General features: G+C 43.0%; 1 protein-coding gene across 1 annotated transcript in view; it reads right to left on the bottom strand.

The window, feature by feature from the left end:
• Positions 1-4,552: 4,552 nt before the first annotated feature.
• ttc23 (tetratricopeptide repeat domain 23) overlaps positions 4,553-27,364 on the bottom strand; it is a gene marked incomplete at both ends in the record, with an annotated part of 34,791 nt that continues 11,979 nt past the window's right edge. The window contains 3 exon segments of the mRNA XM_084172043.1: positions 4,553-4,622; positions 4,624-4,637; positions 24,642-24,791. Of these exon segments, the coding sequence (XP_084028169.1) occupies positions 4,553-4,622; positions 4,624-4,637; positions 24,642-24,791 (234 nt within the window).

Here is a 27,364-nt window from a genome sequence, read left to right as displayed (position 1 = left end):
TATCGGTTAACGCTTGATCTGATTGAATCTAGGCCTTACATGCTGACTACACCACTTGCATTGCGTGCGCAAGCGTTGCAAAATAAATGTACTCATACATGTTATTCAATAATTTCATCTAAACTGCTCGCGCGCGTCTACGCAGCCAGGCGCTAAAATAGAAATGGGTTCTATTTTTGATGCTTGACACGCTGCAAGTCCCACCTCTCCCATCTCCTCATTGGTTTTTAGGAGCATATACCCACTTGGGTGATTGAAAGATGAACTGAGGTCCACACTCCAGTCCAGTTGTTGGTGGTAATGCACCTTAAAGTTGGTTGCCAATCGACATATAAAGTCCACAGAAGAAGAAGAAGAAGACTACTACTACTACTACTACTACTACTACTACTACTACTATTACTACTACTACTACTACTACTACTACTACTACTACTACTACAACTACAGAAGGAGGAGAGATTACTAGAAACTAACTAGGTTTCCCCTTTTATCTGTGGATTAAATGTCGGAGTAGAGAACACATGATTTTGTGTTAATCAAAATGGGTCCGAATTCTACAAAGATCCAGAAAAAAAGGACCTTGTGCATTTCAGGTAAAATAACAACCCGATGTTTATACCCCAGGACAAATTAGCTAGCAACAGCAAGCTAGCTAGCTACAGTTGAAGTCGGAAGTTTACATACACCTAAGCCAAATACATTTAAACTAAATTTTTCACAATTCCTGACATTTAATCCTAGTAAAAATTCCCTGTCTTAGGTCAGTTAGGATCACCACTTTAGTTGAAGAATGTGAAATGTCAGAATAATAGTAGAGAGTGATTTATTTCAGCTTTTATTTATTTCGTCACATTCCCAGTGGGTCAGAAGTTTACATACACTCAATTAGTATTTGGTAACATTGCCTTTAAATTGTTTAACTTGGGTCAAACGATTCGGGTAGCCTTCCACAAGCTTCCCACAATAAGTTGGGTGAATTTTGGCCCATTCCTCCTGACAGAGCTGGTGTAACTGAGTCAGGTTTGTAGGCCTCCTTGTTCGCACACGCTTTTTCAGTTCTGTCCACAAACTTTCTATAGGATTGAGGTCAGGGCTTTGTGATGGCCACTCCAATACCTTGACTTTGTTGTCCTTAAGCCATTTTGCCACAACTTTGGAAGTATGCTTGGGGTCATTGTCCATTTGGAAGATCCATTTGCGACCAAGCTTTAACTTCCTGACTGATGTCTTGAGATGTTGCTTCAATATATCCACATAATTTTCCTTCCTCATGATACCATCTATTTTGTGAAGTGCACCAGTCCCTCCTGCAGCAAAGCACCCCAACAGCATGATGCTGCCACCCCCGTGCTTCACGGTTGGGATGGTGTTCTTCGGCTTGCAAGCCACCCCCTTTTTCCTCCAAACATAATGATGGTCATTATGGCCAAACAGTTCTATTTTTGTTTCATCAGACCAGAGGATATTTCTCCAAAAAGTATGATATTTGTCCCCATGTGCAGTTGCAAATCGTAGTCTGGCTTTTCTATGCCGGGTTTGGAGCAGTGGCTTCTTCCTTGCTGAGCAGCCTTTCAGGTTATGTCGATATAGGACTCGTTTTACTGTGGATATAGATACTTTTGTACCCGTTTCCTCCAGCATCTTCACAAGGTCCTTTGCTGTTGTTCTGGGATTGATTTTCACTTTTCGCACCAAAGTACGTTCATCTCTAGGAGACAGAACGTTTCTCCATCATGAGCGGTATAATGGCTGCATGGTCCCATGGTGTTTATACTAGCGTACTATTGTTTGTACAGATGAAGGTGGTACCTTCAGGCGTTTGGAAATTGCTCCCAAGGGTGAACCAGACTTGTGGAGGACTACAATTATTTGTCTGAGGTCTTGGCTGATTTCTTATGATTTTCCCATGATGTCAAGCAAAGAGGCACTGAGTTTGAAGGTAGGCCTTGAAATACATCCACAGGTACACCTCCAATCTACTCAAATTATGTCAATTAGCCTATCAGAAGCTTCTAAAGCCATGACATCATTTTCTGGAATTTTCCAAGCTGTTTAAAGGCACAGTCAACTTAGTGTATGTAAACTCCTGACCCACTGGAATTGTGATACAGTGAATTATAAGTGAAATAATCTGTCTGTACACAATTGTTGGAAAAATTACTTGTGTCATGCACAAAGTAGATGTCCTAACCGACTTACCAAAACTATAGTTTGTTATCAAGAAATTTGTGGAGTGGTTGAAAAATGAGTTTTAATGACTCCGACCTAAGTCTATGTAAACTTCCAACTTCAACTGTAAATGTCGATGAATGTTTAATGTGTTTCGACCTGTCCCCAAATTAATATAGTTGGTTCAGAGTTCGTGTTTATATTTCAACCTGCGTGTCTTGGATCGCGTCTGCTGTGGATGTACAAAATCAACATGCGCGCCATGGCGCACACAGACGCATGCGCGTGCCCGGTCTAGACAGCATGTTAGTGTGTGTACCACTGTGGCTATTTTAGGAACAGAGTACCAGCTTAGTATCACTGCCTGTGTGTGTGTGAGTTTGCATGTGTGTGTGTTAGTTTGAGTGTGTGTGTGTGAGAGTTTGAGTGTATGTGTGTGACTGTGTGCATGTGCAAAAAAAAAGTACCTCCAATATGGCTCCACCCCTCAAGCCCCTTTCTTTTTCCTCAGTACGGTGCTTTAGAGTTCTCCTATGTAACAGTGCAGAAACACCGAACACAGATCATTCACATTAAGCTTACTTGGCACTGTCTTGTTATAACAGATTATAAAGAGTGTGGAATTAAAATATCATTGCTTTACAAATGCTATTGTGACTAAGCTAAATGCAAATGAGTTAAAGTAGAGCACTTTAGAGTTGAAAGATTTATAACTAATAATAGTTTGTTGTTGCACTCAGAGGCATCATGCTCATAGGGGGCACAGGGGCACGTGCCAAGTCATATTTTTCCTGTTTACATAATTTTTTTGCTATGTACAGTATATCGACAAAAACATTTGTTTGGGGGGATTCTCTGTAATACTAATACAATTTTAGGAAGTTGGCTTTAGCTAGCCCAGATAGGTTCCCAATCTCCAAACCTCCTAACTAGCTACCAAGAAGCAATTTCAGGCCATCAATCAAGTTATAGTAGCTACAGTAGCTTGTCTAACTAACCTAGCTGGCATGCCTGCTGGCAAGGTTGGTAGACTTTAGAAAAGCAAGCAATAACTAAATGTACTGAATAAGACTCACATTCCCTTCAAACTTTTACCCAGATTTTTTCAGAGAAGCATATTATGTTTATTAAAAAAAATATCACCAGTCAGGAGGATACAGACAGGTCAAGATGTATGCTTAGATATGCAGAAAAAAAATGCATATTTTTTTACATAGAATTAAGAATAATGATTATGGCTCTAAATTGAAGAAATAAATCTGTTTCAGGTGTATGAAAAATTATCCAATGTATCCCCCCCCATCCTCACAAACTTTGTGCCCCTTCAGATTTTTGGGGTGCATGACACACCTGGTTGAACTTGCACTTAAGTGCCCAGATACATTAGAAAACAGGTGCAAGTCCTTAAACATCTCTGTAGTGTGTGAATATAACATGAAAACCTTAAAACACTCAGTTTGATCAATACACTTAAATACACTAAGTTCATTTTGGGCTTAAGAACATTGTCAAAAAGGCAATCCTTTTTGATACAAAACATTGTAGGTTAAATTAAATCTCCAAACTATCCAATGTGCCGTGTTTAAACACACTGCGGTGCCAAAGAGCCTTTTATGCCTAAATGTTTTATGTTTAAAAAGGGGTGTGCTACCCTCATGACTCATTGGTGTAATTCACTTTAACAAAGATGGGTGAATTGTCAGAATCTGTTTTGAACCATTGTTTAAACACCAGTTCCTATTGCAAAAACAATTAAATTACTACTTGAGTGTGTTTTCCTGAGTTTGAGTCTTTATTAATAAGCCTTGGGTCATTTATTTTACAAAATCAACAACAATGGTACAGTTAAGTACAGCAGCATAACATGGAATCTCTTCATTGTATACACAGAGTGGAATGGAAGGGACAGAGAGTCCTCTGCTGCAGCTCTTCTCTGAGCTGTAGAACCCTCTGCCACTTCATTCTGAAGAGTTCTGTCTGCGTGGTCTTAACAACAGCCTGACACCAATTTCTCAGAGAATGGACAATGAAAACAGAAATGATTGTCAGGGGTCTTCTTGGTCCACTTCCAATTGATCTAATTTCTACTTGCGACAGAGGGAGGGTATCTATTTTCTTAGCGGGCTCAGGCCCATTCATCCAGCTCAGCTCTGATGGCATGTTAGGAGTCAGACATGTTTGCGTTTCCTCCTGCCTTGCTATAGGAAGGTAGGACTGCACAGAAATGAGGCCTTATTTTCAGGCTGCCCTCCCTCCTCTGTCTCCCAGCAACCTCAGAAAAAAATACAGTACTGTAAACGATTATATGACTTAATGCATTTAACAGAGCAGACAGTGTAGGGAATGCACTTTATCATTGTGCTAAGACACTATGAGTTGCTTACTGGGCCAGCATGTCCACTGTCTTCTGCATGGCTCTTGTCTTCTTATGCTGAGGGCCATACAGGACACTCAATGTCCAGACACTGGAACAGGAACAAGGATGGTTCACTGTGGGGTAAGACGTGGTTTTAAATAGGAGAAGATAAGACATGCTTCTGAATAATAATTTAGCACAAAGTCTAAGATTAAAGTTCATTCAAGTTCAAAGCACTCAGTGAATACAGTGCTTTTGTGTTAATGTATGACAAAAAGTAGGGAGGCTTGTGGATTGTTCTTGTCTACAAAAAATATGGAAAGTTAGAGCTACACTCAGACAGCTGAGGGGTAACAAAACAATGCTAAACACTTCCTGTCCAGTTCCGTAAAGAGCTCTTCCCATCCAGAAATAACTCCTTTAGTAAACAGGGTTCAGTTAACACCAGTCTGTCTCACTCACCCCAGGGAGTAGACACTGACCAGCACAGACCGGCTCATCTCAGGGTATTTCTAGGACCAAACATTAATAACCCTGACATCTGCTCTGGTTTATACTAGTTTACTGGCCCATCACTGCTAACTCAGGTAGCAGTGATGGGCATCTTCCATTCCATAATTACTTGCCTTCAATCAATTAAAATAAGAATGCCATGACCATGTCTATTTGTTTATCTATGTTGTCAGAGCATATTTGCAGAATGTACTGTAGCCATGTACCCAAAACACTATGTTGTTGGTGTCACACACACACACACACACACACACGTTTGATGAAGCAACAACAAAGATTATTCAAGGTTTCCACAATCAACATAAATCACAGGATGTCAACAGAACTTTGTGAAACCAAGGAACGTGAGTGCTCAATGTTTCCTGCCTAGCGATGGAAGAGGGAGAGTAAAGGACTCAGGGAAAGTTTGACAGATAGCCATCTGGCCTTGATTAATGTTTTTATCAGTTCTCCCTGCTGCATTATGTAATGGAAGGACTACAAGATGGAGGAAAACTACAAGTGTGTGTTCAAGTTATTGCTTTCTCCTTTCATCAACATGTCATGTTGGAGTCAGGTTTCCTTGACAGCCCCTATAGAGGAAAAGGTTTAGGATAAGAACAACTCTCTTACTGTCAGCTTTCATGTATTTTTCCCTCTGTCAAATCCTCTTTGATCCCGTCCAGAATCCTAAATTGAACATCATGGCTCCATAGAGCAGCTGTTGTCATGATTTACTGGAGAAAGAACATGATATCACCGCACGTTATCTGTCAGGGGTAATTCAGAAAGGTTATATGTCCCATCCTGACGACGAGCAGCAGAGTGTGAGAGCTCCGATTCACTCTGGGATACATGGACCCCCTTTGCACTTAGATACAATAACAAAGCAACATAGCAACGAGGCTCCTTAACTTACAGGCATGTTATTACTAGTACTCTGAAATCCCCCAGAACTAGGCTATTTCAGTGTCTTTCTGAGGACGGAGAGACTGAGCTCGCAAGGCCAGGATGAAGAAAGTGTGTCAATGTGTATGTGCATCCTACTTTGTATATAAATATTGATGATGGGTATTTGCTATAAGTATTAACTGTGTCTTTTATAAATAAAACATAATTGTAATATAATAAAAATGGTGCTGACAAGGAACTTGTAATGCAACTTTTTGTCTCTTGTTTGCTAACTGAGTGAATGTCTTCATATACTTCTCACATTCCATCCATATACAGAGACATATTTAAGAATTTCACTTTTGGCTTAGAAGGACGTAATGGCTTGCCATGCTAATTGGAGTCAGTGGTCCTTTAATAGACAGCGGTCAGAAAAGTTATACTCTCCGTCCATCCTCCCCAGGCCCATCTCTCTGTCTGGCTGTGTCCAAAGAAAAAGCAGTACAACATCATTCTGTGTGACATTTTACACCAGAGAGAGTGGCTGGCTGTGCACACTGCACAGAGCCTAGATTAGCATATGTTACTCTTAAGGAGACCATGGTGGAAATAGCTGCCCTCACAATGACAGGGACTCAGTGTGCGTGTGTGTGTGTGTGTTTGTGTGTGTGAATATACACTACCAGTTCAAGGGTTTTTCTTTATTTGTACTATTTTCTACATTGTAGAATAATAGTGAAGACATCAAAACTATGAAATAACACATGGAATCATGTAGTAAACAAAAAAGTGTTAAACAAATCCAAATATTTTTTATATTTGAGATTCTTCAAATTGCCACCCTTTGCCTTGATGACAGCTTTGCACACTCTTGGCATTCTCTCAACCAGCTTCACCTAGAATGGTTTTCCAACAGTCTTGAAGGAGTTCCCACATATGCTGAGCACTTGTTGGCTGCTTTTCCTTCACGCTGCGGTCCGACTCATCCCAAACCATCTCAATTGGGTTAAGGTCGGGGGATTGTAGAGGCCAGGTCATCTGATGCAGCAGAATGCAGCACTCCATCACTCTCCTTCTTGGTAAAATAGACCTTACACAGCCTGGAGGTGTGTTGTGTCATTGTCCTGTTGAAAAACAAATGATAGTCCCACTAAGCCCAAACCAGATGGGATGGCGCATCGCTGCAGAATGCTGATGGTAGCCATGCTGGTTAAGTGTGCCTTGAATTCTAAATAGATCACAGACAGTGTCACCAGCAAAGCACCCCACACCATAACACCTCCTCCTCCATACTTTACGGTGGGAAATACACGTGGAGATAATCCGTTCACCCACACCGAGTCTCACAAAAACCTCAAATTTGGACTCCAGACCAAAGGACAAATTTCCACCGGTCTAATGTCCATTGCTCATGTCTTTTGGCCCAAGCAGGTCTCTTCTTCTTACTGGTGTCCTTTAGTAGTGGTTTCTTTGCAGCAATTCGACCATAAAGGCCTGATTCACACAGTCTCCTCTTCCTCGTCCTTCTCGCCAGCCGTGATTTTGGGCAGCTCCATGGTAAGAAATGTGACCGTTCCTGGTGCAAAAACAATGTCCTATCCCGGAGCTCGAGTAAATGATATTACTAAGCTGCTCCCGAATGTACTAAGTCAGGACATGGAAATCGATTCTATCGTAGTCCATGTGGGTTTTAATGACATTATGAAGGGCAGCTCTGAACAGTTCAAACTGATTATTATGACACGTGATTATTGCAGCTCAATGGGTGTAACTTTTGTTGACAATTTCGATACCTTTTCTAAACAAAACATGTTTTATAAGGAGGATGGGATCCACCCAAATCATTTGGGTTCCTGGATCCTTTCACAGCATTATAAGGCTGCGTTGAGAAAATGACTTAGCAATGACCCAAGCCCAGCTCAGCTAACCCCTACCATTGTGACGCAGAGTTGTCAAAATGCTTCAGAAAATGTACATTACACCAGGGGCGTCGGTAGACACAATATAAGTAACCTAATTTATGTCCCTCTAACTGCCCTGACTGCCCTGATCCTACAGCTATTGTATGCAGTAATCATGTACCTAAGAACCAGATTTATACTGTTAGCACTGAGCCGGTGTGCCTGAGGAGGAAGGCCACTGTGTGCAGCTCACCCTGGACTAACATCAAGAACATGACCACATCTACTGCTGCTAAGCTTCCCAGTAAAGCAATAAAACAAGTAAGCATCCCAGAAGAAAAGTGCTCAAAATAGCCCACGTTAACATTTATAGATTAAGAAACAAGGTTCATGAAATCAATAATTTGCTAGTAACAGATGACATTCATATTCTGACTATCTCTGAAACTCACTTAGATAATACCTTTGATGATACAGTGGTAGCAATACAAGGTTATAACATTTACAGAAAATATAGAAATGCCAATGGTGGAGGTGTTGCTGTTTATATTCAGAACCACATTCCTGTGAAGATTAGAGAGGATCTCATGTTAAATACTGTTGAAGGAATATGGCTACAGGTTCATCTGCCTCACCTAAAGCCCATTCTGGTGGGAAGCTGCTATAGACCACCAAGTGCTAGCAGTCAGTATCTGGATAACATGTGTGAAATGCTTGATAATTTACAGTTGAAATGTACACTCCACACATTTCTTGTTAACAAACTATAGTTTTGTCAAGTCAGTTAGGACATCTACTTTGTGCATGACACAAGTAATCTTTCCAATAATTGTTTACAGACAGATTATTTCACTTATAATTCACTCTATCACAATTCCAGTGGGTCAGAAGTTTACATACATGTTACATTTAGATTTTAGTCATTTAGCAGACGCTCTTATCCAGAGCGACTTACAGTTAGTGAGTGCATACATTTTCATACAGGCCCCCCGTGGGAATCGAACCCACAACCCTGGCGTTGCAAGCGCCATGCTCTACCAACTGAGCTACAGGAGGGCCAATACACTAAGTTGACTGTGCCTTTCAACAGCTTGGGAAATTCCAGAAAATGATGTCATGGCTTTAGAAGGTTCTGATAGGCTAATTGACATAATTTGAGTCAATTGGAGGTGTACCTGTGGATGTATTTCAAGGCCTACCTTCAAACTCAGTGCCTCTTTGCTTGACATCATGGGAAAATCTAAAGAAATCAGCCGACCTCAGAAAAAATTTGTGTAGACCTCCTCAAGTCTGGTTCATCCTTGGGAACAATTTCCAAACACCTGAAGGTACCACGTTCATCTGTACAAACAATAGTACGCAAGTATAAACACCATGGGACCACGCAGCCGTCATACCGCTCAGGAAGGAGACGCGTTCTGTCTCCTAGAGATGAACGTACTTTGGTGCAAAAAGTGCAAATCAATCCCAGAACAACAGCAAAGGATCTTGTGAAGATGCTGGAGGAAACAGGTACAAAAGTATCTATATCCACAGTAAAACTAGCCCTTTATTGACATGACCTGAAAGGCCGCTCAGCAAGGAAGAAGCCACTGCTCCAAAACCGCCATAAAAAAGCCAGACCACGGTTTGCAACTGCACATTGGGACAAAGATCGCACTTTTTGGAGAAATGTCCTCTGGTCTGATGAAACTAAAATATAACTGTTTGGCCATAATGACCATCATTATGTTTGGAGGAAAAAGGGGGTTACTTGCAAGCCGAAGAACACCATCCCAACCGTGAAACACGGGGGTGGCAGCATCATGCTGTGGGGGTGCTTTGCTGCAGGAGGGACTGGTGCACTTCACAAAATAGATGGCATCATGAGGAAGGAAAATTATGTGGATACATTGAAGCAACATCTCAAGACATCAGTCAGGAAGTTAAAATGACCCCAAGCATACTTCCAAAGTTGTGGCAAAATGGCTTAAGGACAACAAAGTCAAAGTATTGGAGTGGCCTTCACAAAGCCCTGACCTCAATCCTATAGAAAATGTGTGGACAGAACTGAAAAAGCGTGTGCGAGCAAGGAGGCCTACAAACCTGACTCAGTTACACCAGCTCTGTCAGGAGGAATGGGCCAAAATTCACCCAACTTATTGTGGGAAGCTTGTGGAAGGCTACCCGAAATGTTTGACCCAAGTTAAACAATTTAAAGGCAATGGTACCAAATACTAATTGAGTGTATGTAAACTTCTGACCCACTGGGAATGTGATGAAAGAAATAAAAGCTGAAATAAAATCATTCTCTCTACTATTATTCTGACATTTCACATTCTTAAAATAAAGTGGTGATCCTAACTGACCTAAGACAGGGAATTTTTACTAGGATTAAATGTCAGGAATTGTGAAAAACTGAGTTTAAATGTATTTGGCTAAGGTGTATGTAAACTTCTGACTTCAACTGTATGTGATATCAACAGAGAGGTATATTTTCTGGGTGATTTAAATATTGACAGGCTTTCATCAGGCTGCCCACTCAAGAGAAAGCTTCAAACTGTAACCAGTGCCTGCAACCTAGTTCAGGTGATCAGTCAACCTACCAGGGTAGTTACAAACAGTACATGAATTAAATCATCAACATGTATTGATCATATCTTTACTAATGCTGCAGAGATTTGTTTGAAAGCAGTATCCAAATCCATTGGATGTAGTGATCCCATATCTAGGAAAACCAAATTTCCAAAGGCTGGGCCTAATAGTGTGTATATGAGGTAATACAATACATTTTGTAGTGATTCCTATGTTGTTGATGTAAAGAATATATGTTGGTCGGTGGTGTGTAATGAGGAGCAAACAGACACTGCACTTGACACTGTGACGAGGTGTGAAGGAAGGAGTCAGGCGCAGGAGGTAAAATACCGAAGTCCAGAGTTTATTCCGTTTACATAATTCAAACGCTGTCAAAATGAAAGTGTCAAAATGAAACTAACAAGGGAAAACATCCACCTTGGCATAAACACTAAGAATAGTAGCTCAACCGAGCTACACGCTCTCACAACAAACAATCACAAAGACAAGGGGAACACTTATACACATACTAATTAGGGGAATGAGTGTCTCCCGAGTGGCGCAGTGGTCTAAGGCACTGCATCGCAGTGCTAGCTGTGCCACTAGAGATCCTGGTTCGAATCCAGGCTCTGTCGTAGCCGGCCGCGAACGGGAGACCCATGGGGCGGCGCACAATTGGCCCAGGGTAGGGAATGGCCGGCAGGGATGTAGCTCAATTGGTAGAGCATGTCGTTTGCAACGCCAGGGTTGTGGGTTCGATTCCCACGGGGGGCCAGTATGAAAATGATAATGTATGCACTCACTAACTGTAAGTCGCTCTGGATAAGAGTGTCTACTAAATGACAAAAAAAAAATGAGCACCAGGTGTGTGTGATTGACAAGACATGACAAGCGGAGTGATATGAATGGGATCGGCAGTAGCTACAGTGGGGAAAAAAAGTATTTAGTCAGCCACCAATTGTGCAAGTTCTCCCACTTAAAAAGATGAGAGAGGCCTGTAATTTTCATCATAGGTACACGTCAACTCTGACAGACAAAATGAGAAAAAAAAATCCAGAAAATCACATTGTAGGATTTTTAATGAATTTATTTGCAAATTATGGTGGAAAATAAGTATTTGGTCAATAACAAAAGTTTCTCAATTCTTTGTTATATACCCTTTGTTGGCAATGACACAGGTCAAACGTTTTCTGTAAGTCTTCACAAGGTTTTCACACACTGTTGCTGGTATTTTGGCCCATTCCTCCATGCAGATCTCCTCTAGAGCAGTGATGTTTTGGAGCTGTCGCTGGGCAACACGGACTTTCAACTCCCTCCAAAGATGTTCTATGGGGTTGAGATCTGGAGACTGGCTAGGCCACTCCAGGACCTTGAAATGCTTCTTACGAAGCCACTCCTTCATTGCCCGGGCGGTGTGTTTGGGATCATTTTCATGCTGAAAGACCCAGCCACGTTTCATCTTCAATGCCCTTGCTGATGGAAGGAGGTTTTCACTCAAAATCTCACGATACATGGCCCCATTCATTCTTTCCTTTACACGGATCAGTCGTCCTGGTCCCTTTGCAGAAAAACAGCCCCAAAGCATGATGTTTCCACCCCCATGCTTCACAGTAGGTATGGTGTTCTTTGGATGCAACTCAGCATTCTTTGTCCTCCAAACACGACGAGTTGAGTTTTTACCAAAAAGTTTCATCTGACCATATGACATTCTCCCAATCCTCTTCTGGATCATCCAAATGCACTCTAGCAAACTTCAGATGGGCCTGGACATGTACTGGCTTAAGCAGGGGGACACGTCTAGCAATGCAGGATTTGAGTCCCTGGCGGCGTAGTGTGTTACTGATGGTAGGCTTTGTTACTTTGGTCCCAGCTCTCTGCAGGTCATTCACTAGGTCCCCCCGTGTGGTTCTGGGATTTTTGCTCACCGTTCTTGTGATCATTTTGACCCCACGGGGTGTGATCTTGCGTGGAGCCCCAGATCGAGGGAGATTATCAGTGGTCTTGAATGTCTTCCATTTCCTAATAATTGCTCCCACAGTTGATTTCTTCAAACCAAGCTGCTTACCTATTGCAGATTCAGTCTTCCCAGCCTGGTGCAGGTCTACAATTTTGTTTCTTGTGTCCTTTGACGGCTCTTTGGTCTTGGCCATAGTGGAGTTTGGAGTGTGACTGTTTGAGGTTGTGGACAGGTGTCTTTTATACTGATAACAAGTTCAAACAGGTGCCATTCATACAGGTAACGAGTGGAGGACAGAGGAGCCTCTTAAAGAAGAAGTTACAGGTCTGTGAGAGCCAGAAATCTTGCTTGTTTGTAGGTGACCAAATACTTATTTTCCACCATAATTTGCAAATAAATTCATTAAAAATCCTACAATGTGATTTTCTGGATTTTTTTTCTCAATTTGTCTGTCATAGTTGATGTGCACCTATGATGAAAATTACAGGCCTCTCTCATCTTTTTAAGTGGGAGAACTTGCACAATTGGTGGCTGACTAAATACTTTTTTTCCCCACTGTAGTACTCCGGTGACGACGAACGCCGAAGCCTGCCCGAACCAGGAGGGGGGGCAGCCTTGGTGGAAGTCGTGACAGACACATTTATGAAATTGCTTATTCCAGTTACTAATAAGCATGCACCCATTAAGAAAATGACTGTAGAAACGGTTAAATACCTGTGGATTGATGAGGAATTTTAAAATGGTATGGTTGAGAGGGATATGGCAAATAACTCTGGCTGCACAACCAATTGGCAAACGTACTGCAAATTGGGAAATCATGTGACTAAACTGAATAAAAAGAAGAAGAAACTACACTATGAAACAAAGGTAAATGACATAAAGAATGATAGTAAATAATCTTTGGAGCACCTTAAATGAAATTTTATTGAATCAGATGGCTCATTCATCACAAAACCAACTGATATTGCCAACTACTTTAATGATTTTTTCATTGGCAAGATTAGCAAACTTAGGCATGACATGCCAGCAACAATTGCTGACACTAAACATCCAAGTATATCTGACCAAATTATGAAAGACAAGCATTGTAATTTTGAATTCCATAAAGTGAGTGTGGAAGAGGTGAAAAAAGTATTGTTGTCTATCAACAATATAAAGCCACCGGGGTCTGACAACTTGGATGGAAAATTACTGAGGATAATAGCGGACGATATTGCCACTCCTATTTGCCATATTTTCAATTTAAGCCTACTAGAATGTGTGTGCCCCCAGGCTTGGAGGGAAGCAAAAGTAATTCCCCTGCCTAACATTATTATTTGGAAACGGTACATTGATGATATTTTTGTTCTATGGAGGGGTGATTCAAAACAGCTCCAGGCATTCCATGCTTTTCTTAACTCTTGTTCTGAGCACCTGAGATTTACTATGCAATCTGACACACGTCAAATCAGTTTACTTTATCTTCTGATTTTGTGTGAGGATAATGTTCTATACACTGATCTTTACAGGAAACCTACTGATCGAAACAGTTTGTTGAGGGCTGATAGTTGTCACATTTTTACATTTACATTTTAGTCATTAGCAGACGCTCTTATCCAGAGCGACTTACAGGAGCAATTAGGGTTAAGTGCCTTGCTCAAGGGCACATTTACGTCATTTAGCAGACGCTCTTATCCAGAGCGACTCACAAATTGGTGCATTCACCCTATAGCCAGAAGGATTACTTTATCCTATCCCAGGTATTCCTTAAAGAGGTGGGGTTTCAAATGTCTCCGGAAGGTGGTGAGTGACTCCGCTGTCCTGGCGTCGTGAGGGAGCTTGTTCCACCATTGGGGTGCCAGAGCAGCGAACAGTTTTGACTGGGCTGAGCGGGAACTATGCTTCCGCAGAGGAAGGGGAGCCAGCAGGCCAGAGGTGGATGAACGCAATGCCCTCGTTTGGGTGTAGGGACTGATCAGAGCCCGAAGGTACAGAGGTGCCGTTCCCCTCACTGCTCCATAGGTAAGCACCATGGTCTTGTAACGGATGCGAGCTTCAACTGGAAGCCAGTGGAGTGTGCGGAGGAGGGGGGTGACGTGAGAGAACTTGGGAAGGTTGAACACCAGACGGGCTGCGGCATTCTGGATGAGTTGTAGGGGTTTAATGGCACAGGCAGGGAGGCCAGCCAACAGCGAGTTGCAGTAATCCAGACGGGAGATGACAAGTGCCTGGATTAGGACCTGTGCCGCTTCCTGTGTAAGGCAGGGTCGTACTCTCCGAATGTTGTAGAGCATGAACCTGCAGGAGCGGGTCACCGCCTTGATGTTAGCGGAGAACGACAGGGTGTTGTCCAGGGTCACGCCAAGGCTCTTCGCACTCTGGGAGGAGGACACAACGGAGTTGTCAACCGTGATGGCGAGATCATGGAACGGGCAGTCCTTCCCCGGGAGGAAGAGCAGCTCCGTCTTGCCAGGGTTCAGCTTGAGGTGGTGATCCGTCATCCATACTGATATGTCTGCCAGACATGCAGAGATGCGATTCGCCACCTGGTTATCAGAAGGGGGAAAGCCGCTTCCCTTGAAAAACAGTTTGCCCTACAGCCAATTCTGTCAAATCAAAATAATTTGTAAAAAACTATCAGATTTAGACCGTAATATGGCTGAGACGCAAAGAAAATTCAGACTAATACTGGTCAGACTAATACTGCCATTGAGAAAATTCAAAACAAATCGAGACCTGATCTCTTTCAAGGACAGTCTCGCAAAAAGAAGCATTCTTGCGTTCTAACTACACGCTATTCAAAGTGCTCTGAACAAATTAAGGGAATCGTTCACAAACATTGGCACATTCTAAGATCCGATGACAGTATTGGTAATGTGTTTTCAGACCCTCCCTTGGATGTATTCTCGCGGGGAAGAAATCTCAGAGATCAATTGGTAAACTCTGATTTACCACCCCTAAATATCCCTGCACAACGTCTATTTGCGCCTCTACCGGATGGAAACTACAAGTGTAATGGCTGCGCTCAGTGCAATGGCACTTACAAATGTAGATCCTTTAAACACCCCCAAACAGGGAAACAGATCCCAATCAAAGGTGTTATTACGTGCTCCACTAAGGCAGTTATTTATCTTATAACTTGTCCTTGTGGTAAAAATTATATGGGTAAAACAAAGAGCGAATTAAAAGTACGAATCTCGGAGCATCGTAGCACCATTAGGTGCAAAAACTCGACATACCCAGTCGCTGCCCACTTTTTGGAAGCGAACCACTCGATTTCTTCCCTACATTATACCGGCATCGAACAGGTCACCCTCCCTAGGAGAGGGGGTGACCTCGACAACTTATTGTTAAAACGAGAGGCTGCCTGGATGTTTAATTTAAAGACCCTTGCTCCCTTCGGTCTCAACGTAGACTTTGATTTGAAGCCATTCTTGTGATTTTGCTATTCATTGTAAATGTTGTGGGCCTATGTAGCCAAGTATCTATGATCATATGCTATCCATGTTCTTTGTATGTTGTTTTTATCTGTGAATTGGCAAATGCTATTAGGCCACACCCGGCCATGATTACAGACACCTGCGTGTGTCCTTTGACACTATATAAACTAGTGACCCGCAGTGTTTGTCATTATACCCTGATGAAGACAGCTTGTCTGTCGAAACGTTGGTTATTAGGACATTAAATTATTGCATCTGAGCTCCTAGAGTGTGCGGCTTTCCTTTTCTTTTTCAAGTGTTTTACGCCGTCAGCCAGCACCTCGCCTAAATAGGTGTGCGTTTCATTCGCCTTTATCTTATGGCTTTACTCCACCTGCTATACTATGGATACAGAGTTACCTGTCTAACATAACACAGAGGGTGTTCTTTAATGGAAGCCTCTCCAACATAATCCAGGTAGAATCAGGAATTCCCCAGGGCAGCTGTCTAGGCCCATTACTTTATTCAATCTTTACTAATGACATGCCACTGGCTTTGAGTAAAGCCAGAGTGTCTATGTATGCGGATGACTCAACACTATACATGTCAGCTACTACAGCGACTGAAATGACTGCAACACTTAACAAAGAGTTGCAGTTAATTTCAGAGTGGGTGGCAAGGAATAAGTTAGTCCTAAATATTTCTAAAGCTAAAAGCATTGTATTTGGGACAAATAATTCACTAAACCCTAAACCTCAACTAGTTGAGGTGACTAAACTGCTTGGAGTAACCCTGGATTGTAAACTGTCATGGTCAAAACATATTGATACAACAGTAGCTACGATGGGGAGAAGTATGTCCATAATAAAGCGCTGCTCTACCTTCTTAACAACACTATCAATAAGGCAAGTCCTACAGGCCCTAATTTTGTCACAACTGGACTACTGTTCAGTCGTGTGGTCAGGTGCCACAAAAAAGGACTTAGGAAAATGCAATTGGCTCAGAACAGGGAGCACGGCTGGCCCTTGGATGTACACAGAGAGCTCTGTCGATCTCTCCTGGCTCAAGGTGGAGGAGAGATTGACTTCATCACTACTTGTGTTTATGAGAGGTGTTGACATGTTGGGTGCACAGAGCTGTCTGTTTGAGCTACTGGCGCACAGCTTGGTCACCCATGAATACCCCACAAGACATGCCACCAGAGGTCTCTTCACAGTCCCCAAATCCAGAACAGACTATGGGAGGCGCACAGTACTACATAGAGCCATGACTACATGGAACTCTATTCCACATCAAGTAACTGATGCAAGTAGTAAAATTAGATTTAAAAAACAGAAAAAAACACCTTATGGAACAGCTGGGACAGTGAAGCAACACAAATATAGGCACAGACACATGCATACACACACACGTACACATGGATTTTTGTACTGTAGATATGTGGTAGTGGTGGAGTAGGGGCCTGAGGGAACACAGTGTGTTGTGAAATCTGTGAATGTATTGTAATGCTTTAAAAATGTTATGAACTGCCTTACTTTTGCTGGACCCCAGGAAGAGTAGCTGCTGCCTTGGCAGCAGCTAATGGGGATCCATAATAAATACAAATACAAATACAAAACAGTTGATGTTGAGATGTGTCTGCAGCAGAGGTAACTCTGGGTCTTCCATTCCTGTGGCGGTCCTCACGAGAGTCAGTTTCATCATAGCGCTTGATGGTTTTTGTGACTGCACTTGAAGAAACTTTCAATGTTCTTGAAATGTTCCATATTGACTGACCTTCATGTCTTAAAGTAATGATGGACTGTCGTTTCTCTTTGCTTATTTGAGCTGTTCTTGCCATAATATGGAATTGGTCTTTTACCAAATAGGGCTATCTTCTGTATACCACCCCTACCTTGTCACAACAAAACTGATTGGCTCAAACGCATTAAGAAGGAAAGAAATTCCACAAATTAACTTTTAAGAAGGCACACCTGTTAATTGAAATGCATTCCAGGTGACTACCTCATGAAGCTGGTTGAGAGAATGCCAAGCGTGTGCAAAGCTGTCATCAAGGCAAAAGGGTGGATATTTGAAGAATCTCAAATATAACAAATATTTGGATTTGTTTAACACTTTTTTGGTTACTACAAGATTCCATATGTGTTATTTCATAGTTTTGATGTCTTCACTATTATTCTACAATGTAGAAAATAGTGTAAATAAAGAAAAACCTTTGAATGAGTAGGTGTGTCCAAACTTTTGACTGGTACCAATATATAAACTCAGCAAAAAAAGAAACATCCTCTCACTGTCAACTGCGTTTATTTTCAGCAAACTTAACATGTGTAAATATTTGCATGAACATAACAAGATTCAACAACTGAGACATAAACTGAACAGGTTCCACGGACATGTGACTAACGTAAATTGAATAATGTGTCCCTGAACAAAGGGGGGGGGTCAAAATAAAAAGTAACAGTCAGTATCTGGTGTGGCCACCAGCTGCATTAAGTACTGCAGTGCATCTCCTCCTCATGGACTGCACCAGATTTACCAGTTCTTGCTGTGAGATGTTATCCCACTCTTCCACCAAGGCACCTGCAAGTTCCCTGACATTTCTGGGGGGAATGGCCTTAGCCCTCACCCTCCGATCCAACAGGTCCCAGACATGCTCAATGGGTTTGAGATCCGGGCTCTTCGCTGGCCATGGCAGAACACTGACATTCCTGTCTTGCAGGAAATCACGCACAGAACGAGCAGTATGGCTGGTGGCATTGTCATGCTGGAGGGTCATGTCAGGATGAGCCTGCAGAAAGGGAACCACATGAGGGAGGAGGATGTCTTCCCTGTAACGCACAGCGATGAGATTGCCTGCAATGACACTGCCCCAGACCATGACGGACCCTCCACCTCCAAATCGATCCCGCTCCAGAGTACAGGCCTCAGTGTAACGCTCATTCCTTCGACGATAAACGCGAATCCGACCAACACCCCATGGTGAGACAAAACCGCGACTCATCAGTGAAGAGCACTTTTTGCCAGTCCTGTCTGTAGGCGACATTGTTGCCGGTGATGTCTGGTGAGGACCTGCCTTACAACAGGCCTATAAGCCCCCAGTTCAGCCTCTCTCAGCCTATTGCAGACAGTCTAAGTACTGATGGAGGGATTGTGCGTTCCTGGTGTAACTCGGGCAGTTGTTGTTGCCATCCTGTACCTGTCCCACAGGTGTGACGATCGGATGTACCGATCCTGTCTCTCTGTAGCGCTGTCTTAGGCGTCTCACAGTACGGATATTGCAATTTGTTTCCCTGGCCACATCTGCAGTCCTCATGCCTCGCAGCATGCCTAAGGCACATTCATGCAGATGAGCAGGGACCCTGGGCATCTTTCTTTTGGTGTTTTTCAGAGTCAGTAGAAAGGCCTCTTTAGGGTCCTAAGTTTTCATAACTGTGACCTTAATTGCCTACCGTCTGTAAGCTGTTAGTGTCTTAACGACCGTTCCACAGGTGCATGTTCATTAATTGTTTATGGTTCATTGAACAAGCATGGGAAACAGTGTTTAAACCCTTTACAATGAAGATCTGTGAAGATATTTGGATTTTTACTAATTATCTTTGAAAGACAGGGTCCTGAAAAAGGGACGTTTCTTTTTTTGCTGAGATATAGATATACACTGCTCAAAAAAATTAAGGGAACACTAAAATAACACATCCTAGATCTGAATGGATGAAATAATCTTATTAAATACTTTTTTCTTTACATAGTTGAATGTGCTGACAACAAATTCACACAAAAATTAAAACAAGTGAAAATTAGGCTCAGTAGTGTTTTTGGCCTCCACGTGCCTGTATGACCTCCCTACAACGCCTGAGCATGCTCCTGATGAGGTGGTGGATGGTCTCCTGAGGGATCTCCTCCCAGACCTGGACTAAAGCATCCGCCAACTCCTGGACAGTCTGTGGTGCAACGTGGCGTTGGTGGATGGAGCGAGACATGATGTCCCAGATGTGCTCAATTGGATTCAGGTCTGGGGAACGGGCGGGCCAGTCCATAGCATCAATGCCTTCCTCTTGCAGGAACTGCTGACACACTCCAGCCACATGAGGTCTAGCATTGTCTTGCATTAGGAGGAACCCAGGGCCAACCGCACCAGCATATGGTCTCACAAGGGGTCTGAGGATCTCATCTCAGTACCTAATGGCAGTCAGGCTACCTCTGGCGAGCACATGGAGGGCTGTGCGGCCCCCCCAAAGAAATGCCACCCCACACCATGACTGACCCACCGCCAAACCGGTCATGCTGGAGGATGTTGCAGGCAGCAGAACATTCTCCACGGCGTCTCCAGACTCTGTCACGTCTGTCACATGTGCTCAGTGTGAACCTGCTTTCATCTGTGAAGAGCACAGGGCGCCAGTGGCGAATTTGCCAATCTTGGTGTTCTCTGGCAAATGCCAAACGTCCTGCAAGGTGTTGGGCTGTAAGCACAACCCCCACCTGTGGACGTCGGGCACTCATACCACCCTCATGGAGTCTGTTTCTGACCGTTTGACCAGACACATGCACATTTGTGGCCTGCTGGAGGTCATTTTGCAGGGCTCTGGCAGTGCTCCTCCTTGCACAAAGGCGGAGGTAGCAGTCTTGCTGCTGGGTTGTTGCCCTCCTACGGCCTCCTCCACATCTCCTGATGTACTGGCCTGTCTCCTGGTAGCGCCTCCATGCTCTGGACACTACGCTGACAGACACAGCAAACCTTCTTGCCACAGCTCGCATTGATGTGCCATCCTGGATGAGCTGCACTACCTGAGCCACTTGTGTGGGTTGTAGACTCCGTCTCATGCTACCACTAGAGTGAAAGCACCGCCAGCATTCAAAAGTGACCAAAACATCAGCCAGGAAGCATAGGAACTGAGAAGTGGTCTGTGGTCACCACCTGCAAAACCAGTCCTTTATTGGGGGTGTCTTGCTAATTGCCTATAATTTCCACCTGTTGTCTATTCCATTTGCACAACAGCATGTGAAATTGATTGTCAATCAGTGTTGCTTCCTAAGTGGACAGTTTGATTTCACAGAAGTGTGATTGACTTGGAGTTACATTGTGTTGTTTAAGTGTTCCCTTTATTTTTTTGAGCAGTGTATATATATATATATACAGTGGGGGAAAAAAGTATTTAGTCAGCCACTAATTGTGCAAGTTCTCCCACTTAAAAAGATGAGAGAGGCCTGTAATATTCATCATAGGTACACGTCAACTATGACAGACAAATTGAGAATTTTTTCTCTCCAATCACATTGTAGGATTTTTAATGAATTTATTTGCAAATTATGGTGGAAAATAAGTATTTGGTCACCTACAAACAAGCAAGATTTCTGGCTCTCACAGACCTGTAACTTCTTCTTTAAGAGGCTCCTCTGTCCTCCACTCGTTACCTGTATTAATGGCAACTGTTTGAACTTGTTATCAGTATAAAAGACACCTGTCCACAACCTCAAACAGTCACACTCCAAACTCCACTATGGCCAAGACCAAAGAGCTGTCAAAGGACACCAGAAACAAAATTGTAGACCTGCACCAGGCTGGGAAGACTGAATCTGCAATAGGTAAGCAGCTTGGTTTGAAGAAATCAACTGTGGGAGCAATTATTAGGAAATGGAAGACATACAAGACCACTGATAATCTCCCTCGATCTGGGGCTCCACGCAAGATCTCACCCCGTGGGGTCAAAATGATCACAAGAACGGTGAGCAAAAATCCCAGAAACACACAGGGGACCTAGTGAATGACCTGCAGAGAGCTGGGACCAAAGTAACAAAGCCTACCATCAGTAACACACTACGCCGCCAGGGACTCAAATCCTGCATTGCTAGACGTGTCCCCCTGCTTAAGCCAGTACATGTCCAGGCCCGTCTGAAGTTTGCTAGAGTGCATTTGGATGATCCAGAAGAGGATTGGGAGAATGTCATATGGTCAGATGAAACCAAAATATAACTTTTTGGTAAAAACTCAACTCGTCGTGTTTGGAGGACAAAGAATGCTGAGTTGCATCCAAAGAACACAATACCTACTGTGAAGCATGGGGGTGGAAACATTTTTCTGCAAAGGGACCAGGACGACTGATCCGTGTAAAGAAAATAATGAATGGGGCCATGTATCGTGAGATTTTGAGTGAAAACCTCTTTCCATCAGCAAGTGCATTGAAGATGAAACGTGGCTGGGTCTTTCAGCATGACAATGATCCCAAACACACCGCCCGGGCAACGAAGGAGTGGCTTCGTAAGAAGCATTTCAAGGTCCTGGAGTGGCCTAGCCAGTCTCCAGATCTCAACCCCATAGAAAATCTTTGGAGGGAGTTGAAAGTCAGTGTTGCCCAGCCATAGCCCCAAAACATCACTGCTCTAGAGGAGATCTGCATGGAGGAATGGGCCAAAATACCAGCAACAGTGTGTGAAAACCTTGTGAAGACTTAAAGAAAACGTTTGACCTGTGTCATTGCCAACAAAGGGTATATAACAAAGTATTGAGAAACTTTTGTTATTGACCAAATACTTATTTTCCACCATAATTTGCAAATAAATTCATTAAAAATCCTACAATGTGATTTTCAGGAATTTTTTTTTAAAGTGGGAGAACTTGCACAATTGGTGGCTGACTAAATACTTTTTTCCCCCACTGTACACACATACAGTTGAAGTCGGAAGTTTACATACACCTTCGCCAAATACATTTAAACTCAGTTTTTCATAATTCTTGACATTTAATCCTAGTTAAAATTCCCTGTCTTAGGTCAGTTAGGATCACCACTTTATTTTAAGAATGTGAAATGTCAGAATAATAGTAGAGAGAATTATTTATTTCAGCTTTTATTTCTTTCTTCACATTCCCAATGGGCCAGAAGTTTACATACACTCAATTAGTATTTGGTAGTATTGCCTTTAAATAGTTGAACTTGGGTCAAATGTTTCAGGTAGCCTTCCACAAGCTTCCCACAATAAGTTGAGTGAATTTTGGCCCATTCCTCCTGACAGAGCTGCTATAACTGAGTCAGGTTTGTAGGCCTCCTTGCTCGCACACGCTTTTTCAGTTCTGCCCACACATTTTCTATAGGATTGAGGTCAGGGCTTTGTGATGGCCACTCCAATAATTTTTTTACATTTTAGTCATTTAGCAGACGCTCTTACCCAGAGCGACTTACAGTTAGTGAGTGCATACATTTTCATACTGGCCCCCCGTGGGAATCGAACCCACAACCCTGGTGTTGCAAGCGCAATGCTCTACCAACTGAGCTACACAGGACTTGACTTTGTTGCACTTAAGCCATTTTGCCACAACTTTGGAAGTATGCTTGGGGTCATTGTCCATTTGGAAGACCCATTTGCGACCAAACTTTAACTTCCTGACTGATGTCTTGAGATGTTGCTTCAATATATCCACATAATTGTCCTTCCTCATGATGCCATCTATTTTGTGGAGTGCACCAGTCCCTCCTGCAGCAAAGCACCCCCACAGCATGATGCTGCCACCCCTGTCCTTCACGTTTGGGATGGTGTTCTTTGGCTTGCAAGCCATCCCCTTTTTCCTCCAAACATAACGATGGTCATTACGGCCAAACAGTTCCATTTTTGTTTCATCAGACCAGAGGACATTTCTCCAAAAAGTACGATCTTTGTCCCCATGTGCAGTTGCAAACCGTAGTCTGGCTTTTTTAAGGCGGTTTTGGAGCAGTGGCTTCTTCCTTGCTGAGCGGCCTTTCAGGTTATGTCGATATAGCACTCGTTTTACTGTGGATATAGATACTTTTGTACCTGTTTCCTCCAGCATCTTCACAAGATCCTTTGCTGTTGTTCTGGGATTGATTTGCACTTTTCGCACCAAAGTACGTTTATCTCTAGGAGACAGAACGCATCTCTTTCCTGAGCGGTATGACGGCTGCATGGTCCCATGGTGTTTATACTTGCGTACTATTGTTTGTACAGATGAACGTGGTACCTTCAGGCGTTTGGAAATTGCTCCCAAGGATGAACCAGACTTGTGGAGGTCTACAATTATTTTTCTGAGGTCTTGGTTGATTTCCTTTGATGTCAAGCAAAGAGGCACTGAGTTTGAAGGTAGGCCTTGAAATACATCCACAGGTACACCTCCAATTGACTCAAATGATGTCAATTAGCCTATCAGAAGCTTCTAAAGCCATGACATCAATTTCTGGAATTTTCCAAGCTGTTTAAAGGCACAGTCAACTTAGTGTATGTAAACTTCTGACCTACTGGAATTGTGATACAGTGAATTAATCTGTCTGTAAACAATTGTTGGAAAAATTACTTGTGTCATGCACAAAGTAGATGTCCTAACCGACTTGCCAAAACTATAGTTTGTTAACAAGAATTGTGTGGAGTGGTTGAAAAACGAGTTTTAAATGACTCCAACCTAAGTGTATGTAAACTTCCCGACTTCAACTGTATATCTATATGTATATATATATATATATACAGCTCTGGAAAAAAATTAAGAGACCACTGCAAATATTTCTTAAATCAGAATCTCTACATGTATGACAGCCATTCCATTCCAGTGTCAGTGAGCTTCATAAACATACTCTCAATGGTGTATTCATGTTAGGGTGCCACTCCCTGTGACTCCTGGCCTTTAGCAGAGCCCTCTCAAATAGCTTGGCAATAAGAAAGGTCAATATTCTGTATGTGGGTGGGTGAGAGAGAGAGTGAACCCCACGTAAACACAACATACTCATTTTTCCCAAGCTGAAAATATATTTTCTAAGCCCTAGTCTATCCAACTGAACAGTAATACAGAATTGATGGCAAAGTATTACATATAACTGTGCCTGCCCTACTACGTAATTTACAGAATATTGCCCAGAGATCCTCAAACTGCCTTAAATCAGTGTTGGGCATCATACGTGAATGGGGTGTATGTTGCCAGTGTTCACCTTTCTCATGGTCCTGTGGGCCTGTTTCACCTGGCCCTGAGTCATCTCCACCCCTCCAATCAGCTGCAGGGTGTCAGCCACCTTAGGACTCAGGTCACCAAATGTCTCTCTCTTCGGGTGCAGTGACTCCCTCTGGATCTCTACACACCTCTGACATAGTACATTCCAGTTGAGAATGTCAAACCTCTCAGAGCGACAGAACAGAGTCTGTGATGCTGTAAACACCTGGAAGACATGTTACAGGTTTTGGTTTTTCCATTTATGTTTTGAGGTTGGACTTTAGCACGTATAGCTCATTAGCACATAGGTCACGTCGATTGGTGTCACCTCGTTAGTGAGTATGTGTTACACCTGTGCTGGTTGCCATCTCATTAGTGGGAAGGTGTTTCACCTTTGCTTATTGGTTCTGTCTGCATGCACCTGCGTTTTAAGTAGTTTGTCCAACCCTCCGCTACTTGCAAATTTCTGCAGCTGATAATTCCTGGCAGTGGTTGTTCATATACTGTTGCTCATATAATAAAAATACAATTTTATTTGTCACATGTGCTGAATACAACAGGTGTAGACCTTACTGTGAAACGCTTACTTACACGCACTTAACCAATAATGCAGAATTTTTTTTTAAGTACGAAAATATTTGCAAAGAAATTAAATAAACTAAAGTAAGAAAAAATGTGTGGGGGTACTGCTTAGACGAGGTAATATGTAGGTAGGGGTAAAGTGACTATGCATAGACAATAAACAGAGTAGCAGCAGTGTAAAAAAAGGGGGTCAATGCAAATAGTCGGGGTAGCCATTTCATTAACTGTTTAGCAGTCTTATGGCTTGGAGGTAGAAGCTGTTAAGGAGCCTTTTGGTCAGTATGTGTGTAATATTAATATTGTCATGTTGTGTGTGTGTTGCTGTTTTGCGCCCTCTTAAGCCTGTATCTAGATTTCATATGACCCTTACCTTAGAGGTGCTCTATGGCTCTCTCCAGCCGTCCTTGGGCCTATTCTATGGCAGCCATGTCCTTCTAGACAGAGCAGGCCTGACCTCTCCCAACCCTCCAGCAGTCCCCACACCACTCTCACACAGATAGAGATAGAGAGTAAAGCAGAACATTAGCAGCCTGGCCCTTTCTGTGGGCCTGTTGCAGTGTTGAGAGCTTGGCCCAGTGTATTAGTCGGAGCTACTGCCTGATGCTGGGCCAAGCGTGGGGCCTGAAGAGGAATGTCGAGCTAGGCCAGGCTGTGTCTAGCGGACTGGTGTCTCTGAAGTCTGGTGCAGTGAGTGCAGACTATAATAGGGAATTCACATACAAAGCACTGTTTACTTTGTCTCTGGTTGAAGGTCTCTATTGGTCTCTCCTCTGGGCAGACTGAGGAGTGTGTTGCACTCAGAGCCACATTATAAATAGACTTACTGACACTGCCAAACAAGTTCAGCACCTTGCTGAGCAACCACACAAGACTCCACTAGAGCTCCACACCAGGATGTCTAAATTAGGTTTGTCCTGGTAGTCGCAACACAGTGATCCATCTGCAGCAGTAAAAAATCTAGAGACAGTCCCTTATAGAGGCTGTGTGGAGGTGAACAGAAATATGATGAGATGACAACAGAAACATCAAGATAACGGTCAAATTGCCACAATTCTAAAATATTGTTGTAAATACAAGAATCTGTACATGTGTTGTTGATATGAGCAGCATGTTCTGTAGGTGGTTAATATTGTGCCATTCAATACCAGCACACAGTACCAGCTCTAAAGCTCGGTACAATAGGACTTCAGTGTTTGGTACCACACCCTCCCTCACTATACTGCGGGTGAGGTGGGGGATGCTAGCAGGGGCTGAAGCAGAGAGGAGACTTGCATCATCCTCAGCAAGGACACTAGTCAGGCTCCATCAATCTAGCCTGCTAACAGCCTCAACTCCCCCACAGGATACAGAAGCTCTAATGGAGTCTGAATTCAATTCAGCTCCACTGTCAGAAGGTGGTCTTCCTCAGAAGGCATCGTTCACATATCAATACCACGCTACAGTACCGCCACTGCAGCAGGAAAATTCCCCATTGTTAATCAATCCCTCTACATGGACATTGCACAGTAAAGCAGGTGATTTGTGCCAACTGTAATTTTCAATTATTTACCCCATAAATACTAGTATAAATTACTACAAATCAAACATCAGTGTGTATAGTTACTGCAGTGGAATAGATGTGGTGGAGGGTAGTACTAAACATCTCTTTCTGAGTTTTCCCATGGATGCCAGATTATTTAAACAAGCCTTGATGGGAGCTGGCCTACATGGGAGAGGGACTTTTCCACCCATCTGCTGTGCATCAGAAATTCCAGAGAACAGCACAGCCTTTTAGGGCAGCTGGGATGACTGCCTGCAGCAGCAGCTCTGCGTGTGTGTACTGCCCAGGCCAGTGTAATGCCTTCCTGCCCACATAGACAGACCTGTGAACAATGCCACTGTATCCCCTCATTCAGCAGCCAATGCCATCCTCACAGGCTTCCTGGCACAGGAGGCAGTATGTCATCTGCAGCTGAAATCGAATTCACTGTCCACAGAGCAGAGTAATAATGTATTTAGAGATTTTGCCATGACCTGCCAAGCAGCCCACACGGCCCTCTGTTTAGTAATGCTTACCAGACCAATACTGACGTAAGTTTACCTATGAAGGTTTGCTCTTTAAACAGGGAAGATTATACAGTGTTCACAAGGCCAGCAAAGTAA

Source organism: Coregonus lavaretus (assembly GCF_964263955.1).
Source record: "Coregonus lavaretus genome assembly, chromosome: 11".
Taxonomy (NCBI): Eukaryota; Metazoa; Chordata; class Actinopteri; order Salmoniformes; family Salmonidae; genus Coregonus; species Coregonus lavaretus.
Note: the sequence above shows the minus strand (reverse complement) of the source record. Positions and strands in the feature narration are given on the sequence as shown.